This window comes from Eptatretus burgeri, chromosome 12 (assembly GCF_056783735.1).
Source record: "Eptatretus burgeri isolate ZD-2024b chromosome 12, Ebu_testis_v1, whole genome shotgun sequence".
Lineage (NCBI taxonomy): Eukaryota > Metazoa > Chordata > Myxini > Myxiniformes > Myxinidae > Eptatretus > Eptatretus burgeri.
In genome coordinates, this window is record NC_140972.1 from 65,935,273 (window position 1) to 65,954,407 (window position 19,135).

The window sequence follows — 19,135 nt, forward strand, 5'->3', positions numbered from 1 at the left end:
ATACTACTGTTACATAGGACTACAATGGGTCTTGCTGTGAAGATTTGGAAGTTTGATGAGGTAATTGTAATACAATTTCTACTTAAAAGCCTTTGAACATTTTATAGAATATGATGTCGATACCATGTAGTGGCCAGAGGTGCTAATCATTACATGTTGCCATGCGACCACGAAGAGGCAGACACCAGACTGTTGATTCACATTTAGGATGCTCTGGAAACAGGATCTACCACGTGTTTGGTACGCACTGTGGACACTGATGTTCTCGTCATCCTAATCAGCAAATTTCATGACCTGGTCGCCATTTATCCAAGTGCAGACATCTGGACAGCAATTGGAACAGGCAAGGATTTTGTTCATCTTCATGTCAATTACATTTGTCATAGGCTGGGCAAAGAGAGATCTGTAGCCTTGCCTGGATTCCACAGCTTCACAGGTTGTGACACAACATCCGGTTTCTTCAAATGGCAAGGGGAAAAAAGTGGCATTGGAGACCTGGAATTCACTTCCTGAAGTTACTCAAACATTCAGCTATATGGCACTGAATCCATACAAGCATATGGATTTGGACTCTCAGCACTTCCAGATCCTTGAGCACTTCACTGTCCTTCTATATGACAAAACAAGCAGTTTGGAATCAGTCAATGAAGTAAGGAGGGTGTTATTCTGTCAGAGGAATAAGACAATGGAGAACATACCACCAACTCAGGATGCTCTCATACAGCACACAAAGCGTGCAGCTTACCAGACAGGCATCTGGGCAACTAGCCTTTTGCCTCAGCAGAACACTCCTACTCCAGAGGGCTGGGGTTGGACTTGGGAGATGGAAAATCAGTCATGGTTTCCCATCTGGACCACCCTACCCATTTCCTCTAAGGCGTGTAATGAACTGGTGAAGTGTGGGTGCAAGAGCAAGAATGGTTGCGGTACCAGGAGTGCCTGCAAAAAGGTCCAGTGGAGATGTACTGAACTTTGCAGCTGTACATGTCAAAAGTAGGGAATATGCTATCAATATGTTTATTCCTGTTCTACTTGAACAATAGGAGGTGTCATTTATATTATCATATGGGACATTGGTTGAGACCAGGCTCAGTGAACTAGATTTGTTGCCCTCCAGTGAGTCACTGGAGACTCAGATATTATGTTTGTCACAATGATCATTCCAATACTGCATACATGTATATCTAGATATGAAGTACATTTTGTTGTTTGCGAGATTCAAAGTGGTAAAGAACATTACATGTATAATGGTATGTTATAAAGTAAATAAATATTTCAAAAAAACATTTCATGTGATTTTACAAATGAGATATAATATTTTTTCAGAAGATCAACTATATTAAATAAATTTATGAAAGAATACAGAATATCTTATCATTCTGTGTGCATATTTGGCAAAATATGGCATAATACACTAAAATGGTATATAATGGTGTCATAGCTTTGATCACATGAGTCCTACCAAAAAATGAAAGTTTATACATCAAGCTAGTAACTCATAAAAGTTGGTGCTTTTATCTGGTATGTCCCCATCAAGTTGCTAAATGTTTTTAAGGGAGCAATGAACCATCATGCAAACGGAATATATGCAAATTAGAAGATGAGAACTATGAGTTTATTGGTAGTATAGTAACATAGTATTTGTAGTATTATATAATGACTAAGTAGTAACAGAATATAAGGATTGTGATTATGTCTTTATGTCATCTTATGTCTGTTTACAAGAGTACTGTTCATGTTAACTTACTGCATTGAATAATGTCTCAGAAATCAACAAATAACCACTAACTAGTGTATTCTTTTTCATGTAAACACATATTTTCAATAAATAACTCCTTTATTGATATTATTAATGGTATAATTGCATTCCTTGTCCCAGAAAATGTGTGTTTAGACACCAAGATTGCTATCCTAAGTGGCATAGAAGCTGAGATAATGGCACTTCTTGGTTTTTACATGGAGGCCATCTTGGAATCCAAGATGGCCACCATCCTCTATCTTGAGGACGTGGGTCCTACCAAAAATTTAAATCTAAGGCAATGGATAGCACATGGAAAAAGTTTGGTGCTTTATCCGGCGTGTACCCAAAATTTTGTTAAGCCACCTGACCAATAGTGATGCAGCAGGAGAAGCTCCTTACCGATAGAGCTGTTCAACCTTTCCGCCTTCTTCTTCTTGCTTTTTTTACCTTTGCCCTTAGGTAAAGATTCAGCAAAGATCCCACCCTCGAGCTCCGGTGACCCAGATTGATCCGTAGTGGAATCCCACTCGCTTATGCCATTCGTCACAGGTTGACAGAGCTCTTGGATAGAAATGCCAACCTGTGGGTTGACGTCTACCTTGCTGTTCACTGAAGCCACACTGCTCTTCGGATGCACCTTCTGTGCTATTCCATCCACTCGGGACTCCACCTTGGCCCATGTGTTGTTGGTGCTACCGGAAGCAAATGTTCGACAATTATCGAGGGGTTGCGATGTCGTACTGGCCTTGCTTCCAGATTGCATCGTGCTTGCCCTGTCATAGAAGTCCCCTCTGCTATAACTCGGGATTTTGCCGTTAAGCACTGGAGTCTCACAGACTGGTTTGGCCTTTCCACGCCAAATTTCCTGCATCCGCATTTTAGTCAGTGTATTCTCAGAGCCAACTTTTGTCTTGGCTGCAGGCCATTCAGTAACAATTTGACTTGTCTGCTGCCCAGTAGAAGCCCCCACACATCTCAATGGAAAAACCTCATCAATCTTTGGGTTGCTGTGTGACCATTCAGAAACTGGCCTATGTTTAGCACCAACTGATTCGTGTTTTTTGTCAATGGATTGCTGGATGGGGCCCGTCTGAACAATGCTGTATTGTTCACGATGATGTGCCGCCCTCAGCTGAGAATCACTTTCGCTCTCTAGTGCAGAATAAGTTGACACATTTGGCTGTCCCGTTGCCTTATGTGTCCTTCGCTGCTCTCCATTTTGGAAGCATTTGTGAATCTCCAGCTGTGGCTCTTGCAAATCCAGCTTAGCCTGCTTTTTCTTTTCTTCTGCACCCCTTGTAACAGTTGGTTCTGAGTGCTTGTCTTTTTTTCTGTTTGTTTGGCCCCCTCCAGTACCTTGCTTGCCTGGTTGTTTCTGTCCTTGTACAGCTGCCTTACTGACTTCCTGGCTGTTTTGCTTCCCACCAATTGCCTGTGGACTAGCTGCTTTTCTTTCATCTTTCCCATAAACCCTTTCAGTCATGCTTGTTTGGCTTTCATTTTGCACCTGTAACTTTCCCGTTCCATCAAGGAGTGTTCCAGAAGTTTGGCAATCGTCATCCACACCCGCCTGTGCTCCGACTCGCTCCTTCCCTCCTTTTGTGCATTTTCCACTGGGCCTCGTTGTGCCATTGTGCCGCTGTGACAACCCATTCAGCTGGTTCTGTGAAACGCTTGCTTGCTGCGCCCTTTGTTGGGGTTTATCCTCTGGCTGAGCTTTCGGCTTTTCCTCCTTCTCTCGTGTTATCGCCTCTTGCTTGGCCTTCTCCATCTGCATCAGGGGAACAAGAAAAATGGTGTTCAGACTTTCATTGATAAAATCAACGATTTGCCCAAACAACAAGTAATTGAGTGCTGGTGGAAAATAGCAATGGAGAGGAATTAAAGGGCCAAGTAGAGATAAATGTTCAAATTAAATCCAACATGCACATTCATTAGTTGAGTAAAACAATGAAAGCAAGATATTTTGATGATGCATCAGCTGATAATTATTTGAGAATTTAATAAAGTTAGAGAGGGCATTAGAAAGACAGAAAGAGAGCAATAGCTACATGGCTTGGACAATTTGCAGGTTTGTTATGACAAAAGTGAAACGTCAATTACTTGGGAACGCCATCGAGCACATAGCTTGAATTCCACAGCTTGTTTGTGCTGCCCAAACAAATAATTTGGACAGAGAGTAGGCATACAATGGCCTACTATTTTCAAAAGACAACATGTCAACAACATATTGCAAATGAGAAGGCCAGGTGTATTTCCTCATTTGAAGGATGTTAACTCTGTGTCTGTGTCTGTGTCTCCCTCTGGTGCAGCCTTATGGCTGCTGATTGCATCATTGGTTAGGGACGTGGCTATGCCGCTGAAGCAGTGTCCCTATGACCAGTATACTCGTACTCATTTTGCCGACCTCGGAAGGATGACAGGCTGAGTCAACCCCACCTGGTATTAATTCAGCGCACAACGGGGCTCAAAGCCAAGACCCCAGGATCCCGAGTCAGCCACCCTAACCGCTAAGCCAACACCAGGCAATATTAATACTTGGAATGGCATTTCTTTCCAATAAAGTTCAACCCTGTTAGAAACTGAGCCTAGACAAGACAGCTAAATAGCAAGCATGCTGCCAACTGAGCTATCTTGCTGCCCCTAATAAATGCTTTGAAAGAATACATATACGCCGACTAAATTGATATTTCACATAACCTGGGTAATGTCATAAAACTGCAATTAAAAGCTGAGATTCAATGCAAAGCTTTTCTTAGACTTGTGAGTGTTCGTTGTTGAGCACTGAGGCCTCCACACTTTTTAGGTAGTGCAAAGCAAGCTTAAAAAGTAAATACCAACATGTCTGTCAAATATTGGGGAACTTTCTGCATTAATTTCAAGGAGAGATAAATCCAGTCATTCAAAAGGGCAAACAATCAGCCTTAAACCTATCTAGAATAAATCTTATTACTCTTGCTAGTCTGCCCCCTCTGAGCACGAGTAGAGAAAGGGAATCATAGACAAAGTGTTTTCTGCTTGTTCCTTGTTCTATGTCCAACTGTCCTCACCCCCAGGTGTTGCGTATTTTTCATCCCTTTACACATATGCTCAAGTGTGGCAGCTAACCTTGCGCTGTTTGTGCCGTGCCCGCTTGGCTGCTCGGTTGTTGCTGCTGGCCTTGGGCTCTGTACTGCTGTTTATGAAATTGAGAAGCTCCTCCACCTTTCGAGGATCCTCCTTGTCTCGGATCGTTGGAATGCTTTCTTTCTTCGGCCGATCTTCACGCCTCTTTGTCAACCGTAGACGGAGCTTCTCGCGCATCTCCGTGTACTTTTTGCTCGTTGGAGCAACAGGGGGCTGTTCAGCAAATAAAGTCAACCATTTAAATGCTTGGCTGGGTTGATGCACATGATATATCAATACCGCTCTTTCCAAACAAACAAAAATTTCAACTTCTCAATACAGTAAATTTGTTTGCCAATTCCCAAATCACAGGATTTTTTTGAGAGTTTGTAACCACCAGATATTTCACCCTCAAGGAAAAAAATTCTATGCTTACCCCACCATGGCCAAAAAACTCGCAGTAGCAGCAATCACAGTATTTGCCATCTCGCTGGTTTGTAGATGTGGACGTGCTCGAGCTCTCATCGGAGCAGCTGTCCTCATCCAGACTCTCCTCCATGCCACAAGGCATGCCCTCTTCACCACCATGGCAAATGCCACCACTGCCACAAAGAGCAATCGGAACATAATCTGTGGGTTCATAAATCTGTCGAGAATGATCATATTTTCACTAAATCAGTGCATGATAACACCAAATCTGCGAGTTAGACAAAGCTGTTGGTCCAAGATTGATCTCACTCACCTGCAGGGACCAGTTCCATCACCTCCCCGGAAGCCTTCCAGACTCCCATGTGCCTTGTCACTCGGAAGGCCGAAGGAAGTACCACCCGACTTTGGTGAGCAACCGTGGCTGAGCATTTTGGAGGGAGCAGGAATTGTGGATGGGATTGCAGGGAAGGCCTGATGTCGAGGTACATTTGACGAGGAATCCGACTTTGATGGAGATGTGTGTACAGAGGATGTGGTGGGTTTGTGGAAGACTGGGGGTTTGGACTGGTTTGGAACTGAGGCAGCCATGCTTGGAGATGGTAGGCTGGCTCCAGGGTGACTCCCTGTTTGGGCTGGCTTTGGTGAAGATGTGCTGGAGATACATGTCAAACTGCTGCGATGAACACTGTGTCCTGTTTCATCTGAAAAAGAAGTCCACCGAATGCCCAAAACCAGTTAATTAGTCATGTTTATGATGGTCCTACTGTCTAAAATGTCCAAGCCATTATAAGATAAACTTCACCGCACATTAGGCTAATGTTCTACTGTCCTCATACAATTTATTGATGCTGTAGAGTTGATAAAATATTGGGCATTGAATATTTATCAGCAAAATGTAAAAATACAAAACCTGCTAATTGCTTGCCACAGGAAGCCTGATAGCTAATTTAATTCTGCTTATTCGAAGGTCTTGCTCCACCTGCCTTTGTTATCATCACCCTCTGAGTTTCACAGCGGCAAACAGTTGTATTCCAAACTTCACATGTACTTCTCAAAAATACACCCGAGCGGGTTTTACGGTCAGCTTGGATACAAAACTTGATGCAACCGAGTGTTAATCAACCTACAGGACTACGGAAAGTACAAACATAATTCAAATTTAATTTAAAACAAACGCGTGAGGCCACTCGAAGCATAAACCTCCATATTCTCGGAATCATTCTCAACATCATTATACAATTTTCAAACCCGCGTTTATGGCCATGAAATAAGTACTCTAAGTGTGTGCATTTAATGGCTGTATCCAGGACAAAGCTGGACCTCAACTAGAAAGGACCCTCGGGCCACCGAGAAGCTCAATCACTCGCTACCTACACATCTGCGCGGCGTCACGTGACCAGCCAGCTCGCCGTTGGATGAAATGCCCTAACAAGATCTTAAAACGTCCGTTTTTCACCGGAATTGTTTCAGATACTTGTAGAGCACATCCCCAAACCATCTAAAATATAAACATTAATCTCACAGACGCTACGAATAAGCAGTCCCTCAAGAGGACAGGTTATGAGGTGAAGTTGTGAATGGAAAGCATGTGGTGTCCCTTCCAGAGTTTCACAGTTATTTGAATTCAATATATTTTCCTCATGACAAGTGTGTTTCTGAGCGGATTTGCATGAAAATTATCTTCATTAAACGTGTTGCTCCACCAGAAGGTCCCAAAAGTGAAAACAGAAATCAACGAGAACTTAAGACAGCCTCGTCAGATGGAAGCCCATGGAAGCTACCTACCCCTCGCTGCAATGCATTCCACACAGACTGAGGATATCAACATCCCATTTTCAAAAAACTTGATGCAACCGAGTGTTAATCAACCTTTGCGACTATGAAAAGTGAAAACAGAATTTAAATTGAACTTAAAATAACCGCGTGAAGCCGTGTTGAAGTCAGCGGACCCCGTGTTGCCCAATAAACAGGGCCAGACGACAGGGGTAACGAGAAACTAGTTGGTCGAATTAAATCTTATTAATAATCCCTATGAAACCCATTATGCATTATAGCCTTCCAATGCTTCCTTATAGGCCATTCGACAAATCGGTAATTTTGCACTTGATGACCCTGTAACTTTTACCCGAGGTGAAAATGCGAAAAGGGCTCAGACGATCTATAGAGAGGAACTAGTACTATACTATCATCGTGTCAAGTTAGAACTCAATCGGCTGAGACGTCTAGGAGGAGATAGAAAAATAAAAATTGTTGACAGACGGAGGGACGGACGAATCTGAGGACATCGAACGGCTATATTAGGTCAGCTCGCTGACCAAAAAATCTAAACAATTCCCATTTGTCCCCTCCCTTTTGGTCCCAACTAAAGGACACATTTTTTGTTAATCCATCAAGTCCTTAATTTATCAAAATATTAAAGGTAACAGCATCAAATGTTGATATGTAATGTATTTTACCACCTCCCCCACTCCTACAGTACCACCAAAAGACACCATGGGAGTATGTTGTCTTCTGGACTTTGTCTGTTGTCGACACAACCCTGATCATTATATGGGTTTTCATCAATTTCATACGAGCTACAGAACACAATATGGACAGCTTACACATATTTTCGATGTAATATCAGGTCAGGTCAGGTATGGGAGCATGCGACAGAGCAGCGCGTCGCTGTGTCTACTTTCCGCAAGTACTCCAGAGGCCTTCATCTGGCCATCCACTTCTCCTTGAGATGCTGATCAACCTGCTGCAACCAAGACGCACGTGATCAACCCATTGGCCTCCTCCACTCATGAGGCTCCTTCGCTGAGAGCGTCTGGTGAGCAGGATCAGCATCAGGAAAACGAGCCACATGTCCATATAGCCACACCTAACGCTCACGTACCATGCAGGTAACAAATCTCATTTGAGTCTCTCTCAGCAACCGTTCATTGGACACAAAGTCTGATCAGCGATAACCACAGATTTTCAGGAAGAGACGGGGTACCAATGGAATTAAATCTCTGTCTCAGATCCCTGGTCAGAGTCTAAGTCTCACATCCATAGAGCAAGACAGGAAGCAACAAGCACCTGAAGACTCAGACTTTCGTCCTCCTGCACAGGTACCAACAGCGCCAGACCCCATGATCCAGTGAATCCATGACTCCCCAGGCCAGACTCAGACGTCTGTTGACCTCTGGCTCAAAGCCAGCAGACACATGAATATCACTTCCAAGGGAAGTGAATCTCTCAGTGACCTCAACATCCTCACCACAAACAGGTATAGACAAGACAGCAGCATCCAAGATGTCATTGAAAGCCTGAATCTTAGTTTTCACCCAGGAAATCCGTAATCCCAGCAGCTCTGACTCATTCAGCACCTCGAGGGCCCCCAAAAGGATATCCAGAGTCTCTACAAAGATGACTGCATCATCTGCGAAATCAAGGTCAGAGATCTTGACATTCCCAAACGATGCACCATAGCTTCATCTCTCCAACATCCTCCCCAGAATCCAGTCAATACAAGTGCTGAAAAGCGTGGGGGCCAGTACACACCCCTGATGAACTCCAGTAACAACTGGAAATAAGTCAGAGATGGTACCACCACCTCTCACAGCACTCTCAATACCAGAGTAGAGTTCAGACATCAGAATGATCAATTTTGGTGGCACCCCTAGAAGATCAAGAATCCTTCAGAGGGCATCCTGATTCACTGAATCAAACACTTTGCAGAGATCAACATAGGCTGAGAGTGGCCCGTGCCGAAACTCTCATCTCGGTGAGGACCCAAAGAGCAAGAATACGGTCAATCACTGACCTATTTGGTATGAAGCCTGACTGCACTGGGCACTGTTGCTCAAGCAGATAGTGCAAACCCTACCAAGATTTATCTGAGCAAAGACCTTTCCTGGCACTGAGAGCAGCGTCACCCTAGGTGGTTGTTACAGTCTTGTGTATTACCCTTCCCTTTCCAGAGAGGGACAACAAGGCCCCTCCGACATTCAGTTGGGATGATACCTGTGTTCCAGGCAGATCACAGAACTATATGCAACAACACGAGTACAGTATTTCCACCAGCCTTGAGAAGTTCAGCATGAATGCCACAGATCCCAGGAGCTTCACACTATTTCAACCGGTTCACTGCAGTCTGCGTTTCCATAAACGAAGGTGGATCACAGTTGATTGGATGGTCAGCAATACAGAGAGTAACACCCCTGACATCCAAATCAACAGCTGGTGGATCAGCCTGGTATAGCCGCTCAAAGTAACTTGCCCAGCCGGCCTTCACTTCGGACTCCTCTGTCAAGAGCCCACAACCCTCCGCTCCAACTGCAGTAGACCGAAGGACGGGCTTGGAAGAACGCAATGCGTGAATTCACCTGTAAGCAGGATGAGAATCACTTGACCAAAGGTGATGCTCTACCCCCTCACAGATTCCTTGCACATAGGACTCCTTGTCCACCCTCAGCACACGTACAGTTTTAACTCCCTGAACAACTCGGCTCTGCCATTAAGCCTGGCCCTGCGACTCTGTTCAATGGTATCCAGTGTGACTTGTGAGACAAAATTCTTCTTCACCCGACGTTGAGTTCCAAGACATCCATGGCAACATCAAGGAAGATGGTCTTGAAGACACTCCACAACTCTTTAGGCTTCCCCATTCAGCCTGTTCATAAACTCCTCAGCTATCCTCTCATCCTTGAGATTGCCAACATCCAGCCTCGGCTGGGATGGTACCATTCTCCCGACATTAAGCTGCAGCTTCAGGGTTGCTACAATAAGCCTGTGGTCGGTATTGAGGAACTGAGCACTTTGGTAGACCCTGCAGTTCTGGATTGTCCTCCAGTGACCATCAACGAGCACATGGTCAATCTCCTTTGCTACACCACCAGTGTTGGAATACTAAATCCAGCGATGAGCCTGTGGGTGCTGAAACCATAAACCAGCCACCCTAAGTCCATGACCTTAGTGCTATTCTGGTTCATAGTTCTCGACCCATGGGGACAAACACACATCTCATAACTCTCCCTATCCATTCCAGTCGATGCATTGAAATCCCTCAAGACGCGAAGAGTATCTCGCCTGCGACACTGATAAACCACAGACTCGAGCGTGGCATAGAATGCGTCCTTCACGGTGAGATCACTCGCCTCAGTCGGAGCATATACAGAGACCAGGGAAACGACACCCAAGGAGTGATGAATCCTGCGTCTCATAATACGCTTGTTGACCACTGTTACCTCAATTATTATCACTGGAGTCAGCTTATTGGACACAGCAACAGCAACTCCTTGGCCATGGTAACCATCGGAGCCACAAAGACCAATAGTAGGTGTAACTACCCACCATGATCTCGCCACAATCCCGTCTCCGAACCTCAAAGGGCGCTGCAACACTGATGTTCAAACGCTTCAGCTCAGATGATAACAGAGACAGTTGATCAAGGATCATCCTCTCTTAGGGATAGGACATTCCAGGCACCCACCCGAAGGGATCTGTACAGTTATAGTTTGTATCCCACCTATAGGCTGGATCTGGATCGGGCCTCCAAAATGTAATCAGCTTGTTCTTGTCACCTAACCAACTCATCCACCAAGTTTTGTCATAACTTGTCCACAACTTTTTGAGATATCATGCAAAATTTCGTCTTTGGCACCATCTCTCAAAGGTGAAAAATCACTTTAAAAAGTTATTTATTTTTGAACACTCGTATGTATCTGCATCCATATTTGGATCTTAACCAAAATCAAATCAACCTGTCCTTGTCACACACTCAACCTGTCCACCATGTTTTGTCTGAATCCGTACACAACTGTTTGAGATATCCTGCTCACAGACAAACGGACAAAAAGAGAGACGGGGTGAAAACATAACCCCTGTCCACCTTCGGTGGCAGAGGTATTGACATCATCATTGAAATTTACCGTTTTGGTTCAATTTAATGAACAGAACAGAGCGACGTTTAGGAAAATGCAGATGTCCAACATCATATACTTTAACCAATCAGAACAAATAATGCACATAGTCAGTGCAACTGATGTGAGATAAAAAATGGGATTGATCTGAGTGGTGTTTCTATTTTGCAACATTTAAAATTACCAGGAGAAAGAAACAAAGGTGAGACTACATTTTTATTTTCTAGGATAAATATTGTTATGGTTCTAGGAACCGTATGCATACAAGACATACAGTTGTCCCGAAGTTAGTTATGCCATTAAGTATATGTGCAGATAGAACCCCTCCTTGTGTGTGGTGGGAAAGCAAAGGGGGTGTGTTGCGATGTTTTTTTAGTTAGATAAATAAATCTTTATATCCTCTCCATCACGATCCACTGTCAACCTGCGTCTCCGGAGCCTCGTTTTTCCGAGGCAGAATCTTCACATCCGCAGTTCCTTTTCGGCTTCCCCAAATGTTCCAATTCAATCTTGGCCGAAATCCCGCCCAGAAAGGGTGGACCCCATGAAGGCCCTGTCCAATCAGGGTGGACGGTGACGTCAGCTTCGCCAAGGCCCCTCGCCACCCAGGGGGATCTATAAATTACGACACCATCCTCAGAGTGGAGTGAGAGAGTTCGGTGGGTTCGTTGGCTGGTTGCAAAGAAAGAAGGAAGGTCGTTAGTTGAGTGGTTGAGTTCTTTGGAGTTCTGTGGTGGAGTCTTGAGTTCGGCAGTTGAGTTGGTCCCTTGGTCGTTGGTTGAAGAAGGAAGGGCGTGATCACGGAGTGCCTGCCCACGTCTTGCCTCGGCGGCCCGTCAATTGTGCTGGTCCGAGTACACCCGACCTTGACCGGGTCTCTCGTTGGGTCTTGTCTGCTGCCCTGTTCTACCTTGGACTCCGCACTCTCTACCCGGGCTCCTTCACAGACATGGTCTCCACACGTGCGGCTGTGGGCCGAACTGCACGACCTCTGTCGGGTGCCGCACCACGGAGCATCCCTTCTCTCAGAACATTCAGGTACCTAAAGAACTGCGACCTCAGCTCCCTCCCTCCCTCCGTGGCTGCAAAAGTCCTTTCCCTTTCAACTGGGTTTATTTTGTCCGAGTGTGTGTCTGAGTGTGTGGCACCTGTCATATAAGTAGCATTGTACAAGTTATTTGATCATTGTAAATCTTGCCTGTATTATTCTTGCGACAAGTCTGCTCTGTGTCATCTTTTGTAAGTTGCTATAAAATTGTCGCACTACATCTCTCTCTCTCTTCTGTCCCCTGCATAACACACCAATAAACCTGTTCCTGTACCACGTGAATTGTCTCGCTTAGTGTAAATAAATTATTGTAGAAATGTTCCCAGTTCGTTTTTGTCTTTTCCTTCATTGGTCGAGCATGGTTCGGATCTGAGTTTAGCCGGGTCTTTATCCCCGATAATGTGTTCATTCGAGCCGGTACGTCCTTGGCAATTCCACTCGGCTGCATCCGATCTGGAAAGGTAGTTGGCAGAGTTGGAATTTGGGAGTTGGTACTCTACCGTAGTTGGTAGAGTGATCCGGTTCGGGCAAGGCGTACCGAGGGCGTGGTTCCCCGGTGGTTAAAACCGTGTGGTTAATTATGTAATTTGGTTCCAGACAGGAAGACCCAAGGCTACGCGGTTGAGGTATTGGCATCCACGGTCAGTTCAGCGACCCGCCGCGTCACGGAATTATCCGTGAGCGACGGCGTACAATTTCGGGAGTCTGGTGGGAGACGACGTAACTTCCCCCACCTAATGGTCGTTCTCACCACCGGCCCGCAACAATATAATGTGCATCTTCAAAAGCACAAATCGTTTGGAGTATTTGTCGCAGAACAAGTTCAGCTCAGGTCACTGTCAGGTGTAACCATTGTTGGTTAAGATGAGAAAGAGCCCCTAAAAGCAGTGGCTGCATGACAGTTGAACAAAGTTTTAATTTTTTTTGGAAGAAACAATGGTGCAGCTGTAAAAGAAATAGACCAAAATGAATGTGACAATATGGGGACATAGTTTTTCATGATGAGGAATGCCATCATGACAAAATTATTCACTTTCATACAGTCAACATGTGACTGATTCTGCTGCTGCTGGTCACATCACCAATATTATCAAAATTTATTTATTATCGCCAAGTGATCAAGTGAACCAGAGGCTTTCCAAGAAGGAAAAATGTTGATGAACACCTGAAGCTTTGGCAAGATGACAAGATAATTCATTCATACTATTTCTTCAGAAACTGGTATTTTATAATTCTTGGCTGCAATAAAAATGTCTCATGGGCTGGCAGGGTGGCCTAAAGGTATGCACACCCGCTGTTGAGCGGTCGAGCCTGGGTTTGCATCTCCATCCAGCAATAAACTGTCATCCGGGTGTCTTACAGGCAGGGCAAGACATCAATGTGTGTGTGCCATCCCTCCGGTGGACATTGGGCCATCTCCGGACAACTGGGCCTCCTGTCTGGCAGCATGAGTTGGTGGGCGTTAAAGATCCCATAATGTCCTTCGCAAAAGAGTAGGCGAGCAAATCACCAGTACCCCGGCCAAATTCCAGCTCAAACATAAAGGGGTGGGGGGGGGTGGCACTGGATCAGCGGTGAAGCCATGTTGCCAGCAATGATGCAATGAGCAGCCACTGGCTGCATACAGAATGAATGAATGAATGAAAATCTCTCATAATGGTTTTGGATACACTTTAGCATCAACTGGTCATCACTGTCGCATTAAAAAAAAAATTGAAAACATGACTATCCCAAAAAGTCCTGGATATTCCGTTTTAGGCAATGGTGTTTCTTGGCATCCGATACAGGAGGGGATTCAGCATGGTCCTCAGCAAAATTGATCAAAAATGAGAAGACCCTCAGCACTTTTCATAACGAGAGTTCCTAGACCAGCTTACTCCAAACAGTCTTGCAAAAAAGGGACATGGGAAGGGTTTTTCTTCAACTCTTGCTTTGCATTTCCGAGCACAATCGATATTTCTGAGTACGAGTACGATTTCTGAGCACGAGTCGCCATTTTTGTCTCAATCTCGAAATTCCCCTGCCCTCAGTGTGTGCAGCAAATTTGATTGGTCGAGACAGCGTAAACTTTTGCCCAAGTACAGCTAAAGTGCAGGTTTTTGGAGTGCCAAGAAGACGATTTGTGTTATACAGTGTTCAAGTACAGTATAGAATTCAATTTGAATAAAAGTTTTTAGAGACTGTAGAAAAAAACAAAAAACAGTGAATTGGAAGACATTGATGCTCCGTGTTTTACACCACCTTATTTAACATGTTAAATTAGTTTTCCATGCTTGTTGTTTATGTCCTTTATGACGTCAAAAAAACACAGTTTGTTTCCTGTTTGGAATGATTTTCAATTTTGTTTGATTGCCAGACTGACTGACTGACTGACTGACAGACAGAGAGATCAGAGCTATTGCTCAACCACACTGTACGCATGCACACTCGGGACGACACTCAACACTCCGTACAATTTCTTGAATTCAGAGCTAATGTACTGCTAAACTGCAGGTTTGTGCTCCGAATCATGTTCTGCAGTGTTAAAAATATATAATTCAATTGAAATCAAGAAGGTCCTCAATCATAGTTTAACATGTCAGAAAGAGGGTGAACAAATTGCTTAACTCCGCTTTGTGCTATGCCAGTGTTGTCTTTCTTCCTTTGGTTAAAAACAGTAAAGGGATGAGAGAAAGTGCAAAAGCCCCTCCAATGAATGTTTCAGTATGACACACTTAGTTACTTCCTCTTATACCGTTACGGTTTTTACCAAAGGCTAAAACAATGTCTTATTGTTCGAGCTTCTTCTCTGAAATTGCTTTGCTCAGGAACAAAGTGCTTTTTGCTTCCCTTCTTTTCAGAATTCAGGTTGTTTTTTTTTTTGTTTCTTCATCTGTACATCGACTGCCTATCAGCCTTGCAACAGGCAAAATCCATAAAATATGAAAATGGGACTGTTAAATCATTACAACACATGTTCTTAGATGCTACAAATTGCATTTAATACCATAATTTCATGAAAATAAATAATGTATATCGCCATAAAACGATTCAAATAAAATGTGCTTTAGAGGCGCTAATTAAATGCTTCATTGATTGTTTGCGCGTACGTGTGCTTGTGCATCTACATGCAGATCAACTTTAATGTAGCATCCTCACTAGGCAGCCTACATAAATACAAGCATCCCAGTGTATGAAATGGATGTATGAAACCGAGACTAATACCCTGGCGAGGCTCTGCAGTGATAAATGCTCTAGTCCTTGTTTTCAATATAATTGCATACACAGAAAAGTCCAGCCAATGAAAATGTAAACCTGTATGAGAGCACAGCTGCACAGAGAAAAATCAATGAAATGAAAACAGCAATCAAACTGCGAACTCACCTTTATGCGACAAGTTCATTGGACGAGTGGATGAAGGGTGGGAAAGATGGCTTGTGTGATGGCTCGGTGACTGGGATGAGGTTGTTGACTGCGTATGATGAGCAAATATGGGGGACCTGTCTGCTTTGCAGTCAGTCAGGGTGTGACCTGTGGTGTGACAGCGCTGACACAGTGAGCCTGGGGAAGACTAACCGGCAAAACATCAAACAGATATGAACAGACACAACTCGTATCACCAAAATAATAAACAATTAAGCCTTTGGCCCTTTAGAAATACAGGACTACCAATGTCCCTTCAAAAAGTACTTCAGAGGGAAAGCACATTTTCATCAATATTTGTCATTAACCCATCCACAACTTTTTGAAATACTTGTGGATGGGCAGAAAACTGTCTTGAAGTTCTTATGACAGAAGTCGATGAAGACGGTTTGAAAATTGTCAGGAGAGGGGGGAAAAATGTACAAGGTGCATCAAAGTTTCAGGACATTAATTTACATATTTGTTTGTTTGTTTGTTTATTTATTTATTTATTTATTTATTTACAGGGTCAAATGCTCATATAGAAGAGCTGTCACACAAATCACGCACACATGCAAGCAGACATTAGACAACACTCGATCACTTTTGTTTTTTTATAAACATCACACAAACACAGCTGGTGATTGTGGGGGGGGGGGGGGCAGGAGGGGTGACATAATTTCAGGAGTACTCTGGGTGCCGGAAATGGCATCTTGTGATGTCACTTTTCTCTTTGTAGTCCCAGGGAACTTAAGGAGAAATCTGCACCCTCCCCTTCACCCCTTCACAATCTAAACAAGGACAAATGTGTCCAAGAGCCGCGTCCTAAAGGCAATAACAACTTCCGATATTTCGTCACGTGCCTTGATGGAGCCAATAGCGAGACCCGTCACGGAGGCTCCTGTTCATGATGAGAAAATCGTGTATTTACGAAATTACAACACATTAAATGGAATAATCTTTAAATAGTAACCTGAACTTTTCGAAACTTTAAAGCAAATGTCAGAATATATTTAAAAGTCGATGATAGACGCTCTCAAAAGGCACCCTCAATGCGAGGATGTGTACAGGTGTTTAGTATTTAAGGAGATCCGGATACTGTATATAAAAGAGCCGAGTCCTAAAGGTTTTGTAAGGAGGAGGAGGAGGAGGAGGAGGAGGAGGAGGAGGAGGAGGAGGAGGAGGAGGAGGAGGAGGAGGAGGAGGAGGAGGAGGAGGAGGAGGAGGAGGAGGAGGAGGAGGAGGAGGAGGAGGAGGAGGAGGAGGAGGAGGAGGAGGAGGAGGAGGAGGAGGAGGAGGAGGAGGAGGAGGAGGAGGAGGAGGAGGAGGAGGAGGAGGAGGAGGAGGAGGAGGAGGAAGAGGAGGAGGAGGAGAAGGAGGAGGAGGAGGAGGAGGAGGAGGAGGAGGAGGAGGAGGAGGAGGAGGAGGAGGAGGAGGAGGAGGAGGAGGAGGAGGAGGAGGAGGGTTTGGGGCAGATATAGCGGGGGTAGAAAAGATCATGGTGCCAGCATGCTGGTATACTGTGTTAGAGTGGCGACCCGTCCAGGATTGTGCCCAATAGCCAAGGAGACTGCTTAGGCATCACCACCACAATGGATGGATGGATGGAGGGAAGAGTGGGATTGAAGAGTGTGGGAGTCTGTTCCAAAGGCAGGAAAAAAGAGGAATGAAAGAGTGAAGGTGAGTGGTGATTCTTGATTTTGGTAGTTTTACCAGAAGGGGCTTGCTGCAGACCTTGGGCGCCCTGTGGAAATATGGGCGCGACATATCTCAGACAGAGCGGGGGGGGCAGGCTGGAGAGGAGACAGTAGAAGACAAAGCGGAGTTAAGCAATTTGTTCACCCTCTTTCTGTAGGAGACAGTAGAGGAGACAGTAAAGACCACCGACCTGCTTGCAGTGAGACAGTGAGAGATCCAAAGACTCAGCCTCATCGCGGGAGATACCAATGATCCGAAATGACTTGGTTTCCACAGCGTGGAAACTGAGAAAAGTGAAGCTGAGAAGAAAGAAGAAGCTGAGAAAAGTGAGGCGGGAGCACCAGCCCAAAGGAGAGAGGAGTACTCCATCAGGCTGTGGACGAAAGCTTTGGATGTGGTCAAGAGCTCAGGTGTGCCAGGGAAGGACTTTGCACAACGGAGGATGCCCAATCGGCGACTGGTTTTGGAGGCCAGCTTGGAGATGTGGCTTTCCCAGGAAAGATCATGGCAGATAGTGAGACCCAGAAGCTTGAATGAAAGGATTTCTTCAAGAGGATTGTTGAGAATGTGGCCAATTTGTGATTTTATCCAAATCTGCAGAGTGAAGAAGCTGCTGCTTGCCGATCTGAGGGATGATAGGTGGTACGGCAGAGGGTGGAGTCCTCAGCAAAGAGATAAAGAGGATTTTCCACCGAGTCGGAGAGATCATTGATGAAAACCAGGAAAAGAACAGGGCCCAAAACACTGCCTTGAGGAACTCCAGCCTGGACAGGAAGAAGGGATGAGAGGTTTTTCCGTCCAACCCCCTCCCCCCCTTTCCAAGTCTCTTTTACTGTTCATTTATTCCCTTGAATGTCAGGTTCAAGAGTTTCCTTATTGCCCTGCTGTCAAGTTCACATCCTCCTCTCACCTTCATCTTGAAGAGAAAATAATAATAATACCAACAATTGAAGAGAAAATGCATGGCTATGAAAACGCATGGCTATGAATCATGAACTAAAGAACCATCAATATGTAAGCGTATCATGCGGTTTTAAAAACGAGCAATTTTGGTGTGTGTGTGTGTGTGTTTTCTCCACGGAAACACACACACACACACACACACACACACACACACACACACACACACACACACACACACACACACACACACAATCAGAACTCACCCTCAGATAGTGTCCAGGTTTTGTCAGAGCTGGGTAACAGATCAGAGCCCCAGCTACTGGCATAGCGGTGTGCGGCCAAAAGCTCAGGGCTCCATTCGGAGGCTACTGGTAGGGGAAAGGTGTGCTCTGAAGCATGCTCAAGTCCCACCCGAAAGCTCTGGTGCTTGCAGTTTACTGGGAAGCCAGATACACCAGGATTTACCAGGCACTGCAGTGGGTACAGAATGAAGGGGCAACTTCAATATGTAGGAAGGAATGCTTGTACTCCCACATTTAACATCGTAAGATTTGTTAAAACCAAGCATGTGCAATCTTAAAATGGTGGAGAGTTAGGTCAGCCAACAAGTTCACCTAACATGACTCCATCTGAAAATCTCACATGAGAGATCATCTGGATAGATAATGGCACTCAATTTATTATAGACACCGAGAGATGACCCAAGGCCTTTCCCAAGCTAAAGTGCCCTGACTGCTTGGAATAAACTTATATCATGTTGATAAAGAGCATTTGTTGTCCGATAATTTTTAACTCATTCTTCACCACTTAGTGATGGGGCCAATAACGATATCTCAAAAAGTTGTGGACAACTTATGACAAAACTAAGTGGATGAGTGGGTTAGGTGACCAGAACAAGCAAATTCGATTTTGGTTCAGGTCCGGATCCAGATGCGGCCT

The 19,135-nt window shown here is 44.7% G+C and overlaps 1 protein-coding gene and 1 pseudogene across 4 annotated transcripts in view; one reads left to right on the top strand and one right to left on the bottom strand.

Moving 5' to 3' along the window:
• FAM193A (family with sequence similarity 193 member A) overlaps positions 1 to 19,135 on the bottom strand; it is a 169,241-nt gene that overhangs the window by 22,372 nt on the left and 127,734 nt on the right. For all 4 annotated transcript variants that reach the window (XM_085848318.1, XM_085848317.1, XM_085848316.1 and 1 more), the window contains 6 exons: positions 18,460 to 18,667; positions 15,578 to 15,724; positions 5,589 to 5,976; positions 5,283 to 5,448; positions 4,850 to 5,080; positions 2,141 to 3,512 (listed from right to left, as the gene is read on the bottom strand). In XM_085848318.1, the coding sequence (XP_085704444.1) occupies positions 2,141 to 3,512; positions 4,850 to 5,080; positions 5,283 to 5,448; positions 5,589 to 5,976; positions 15,578 to 15,724; positions 18,460 to 18,667 (2,512 nt within the window). The remainder of the gene's footprint in view (positions 1 to 2,140; positions 3,513 to 4,849; positions 5,081 to 5,282; positions 5,449 to 5,588; positions 5,977 to 15,577; positions 15,725 to 18,459; positions 18,668 to 19,135) is intronic.
• LOC147015797 (uncharacterized) lies at positions 154 to 1,110 on the top strand (annotated as a pseudogene).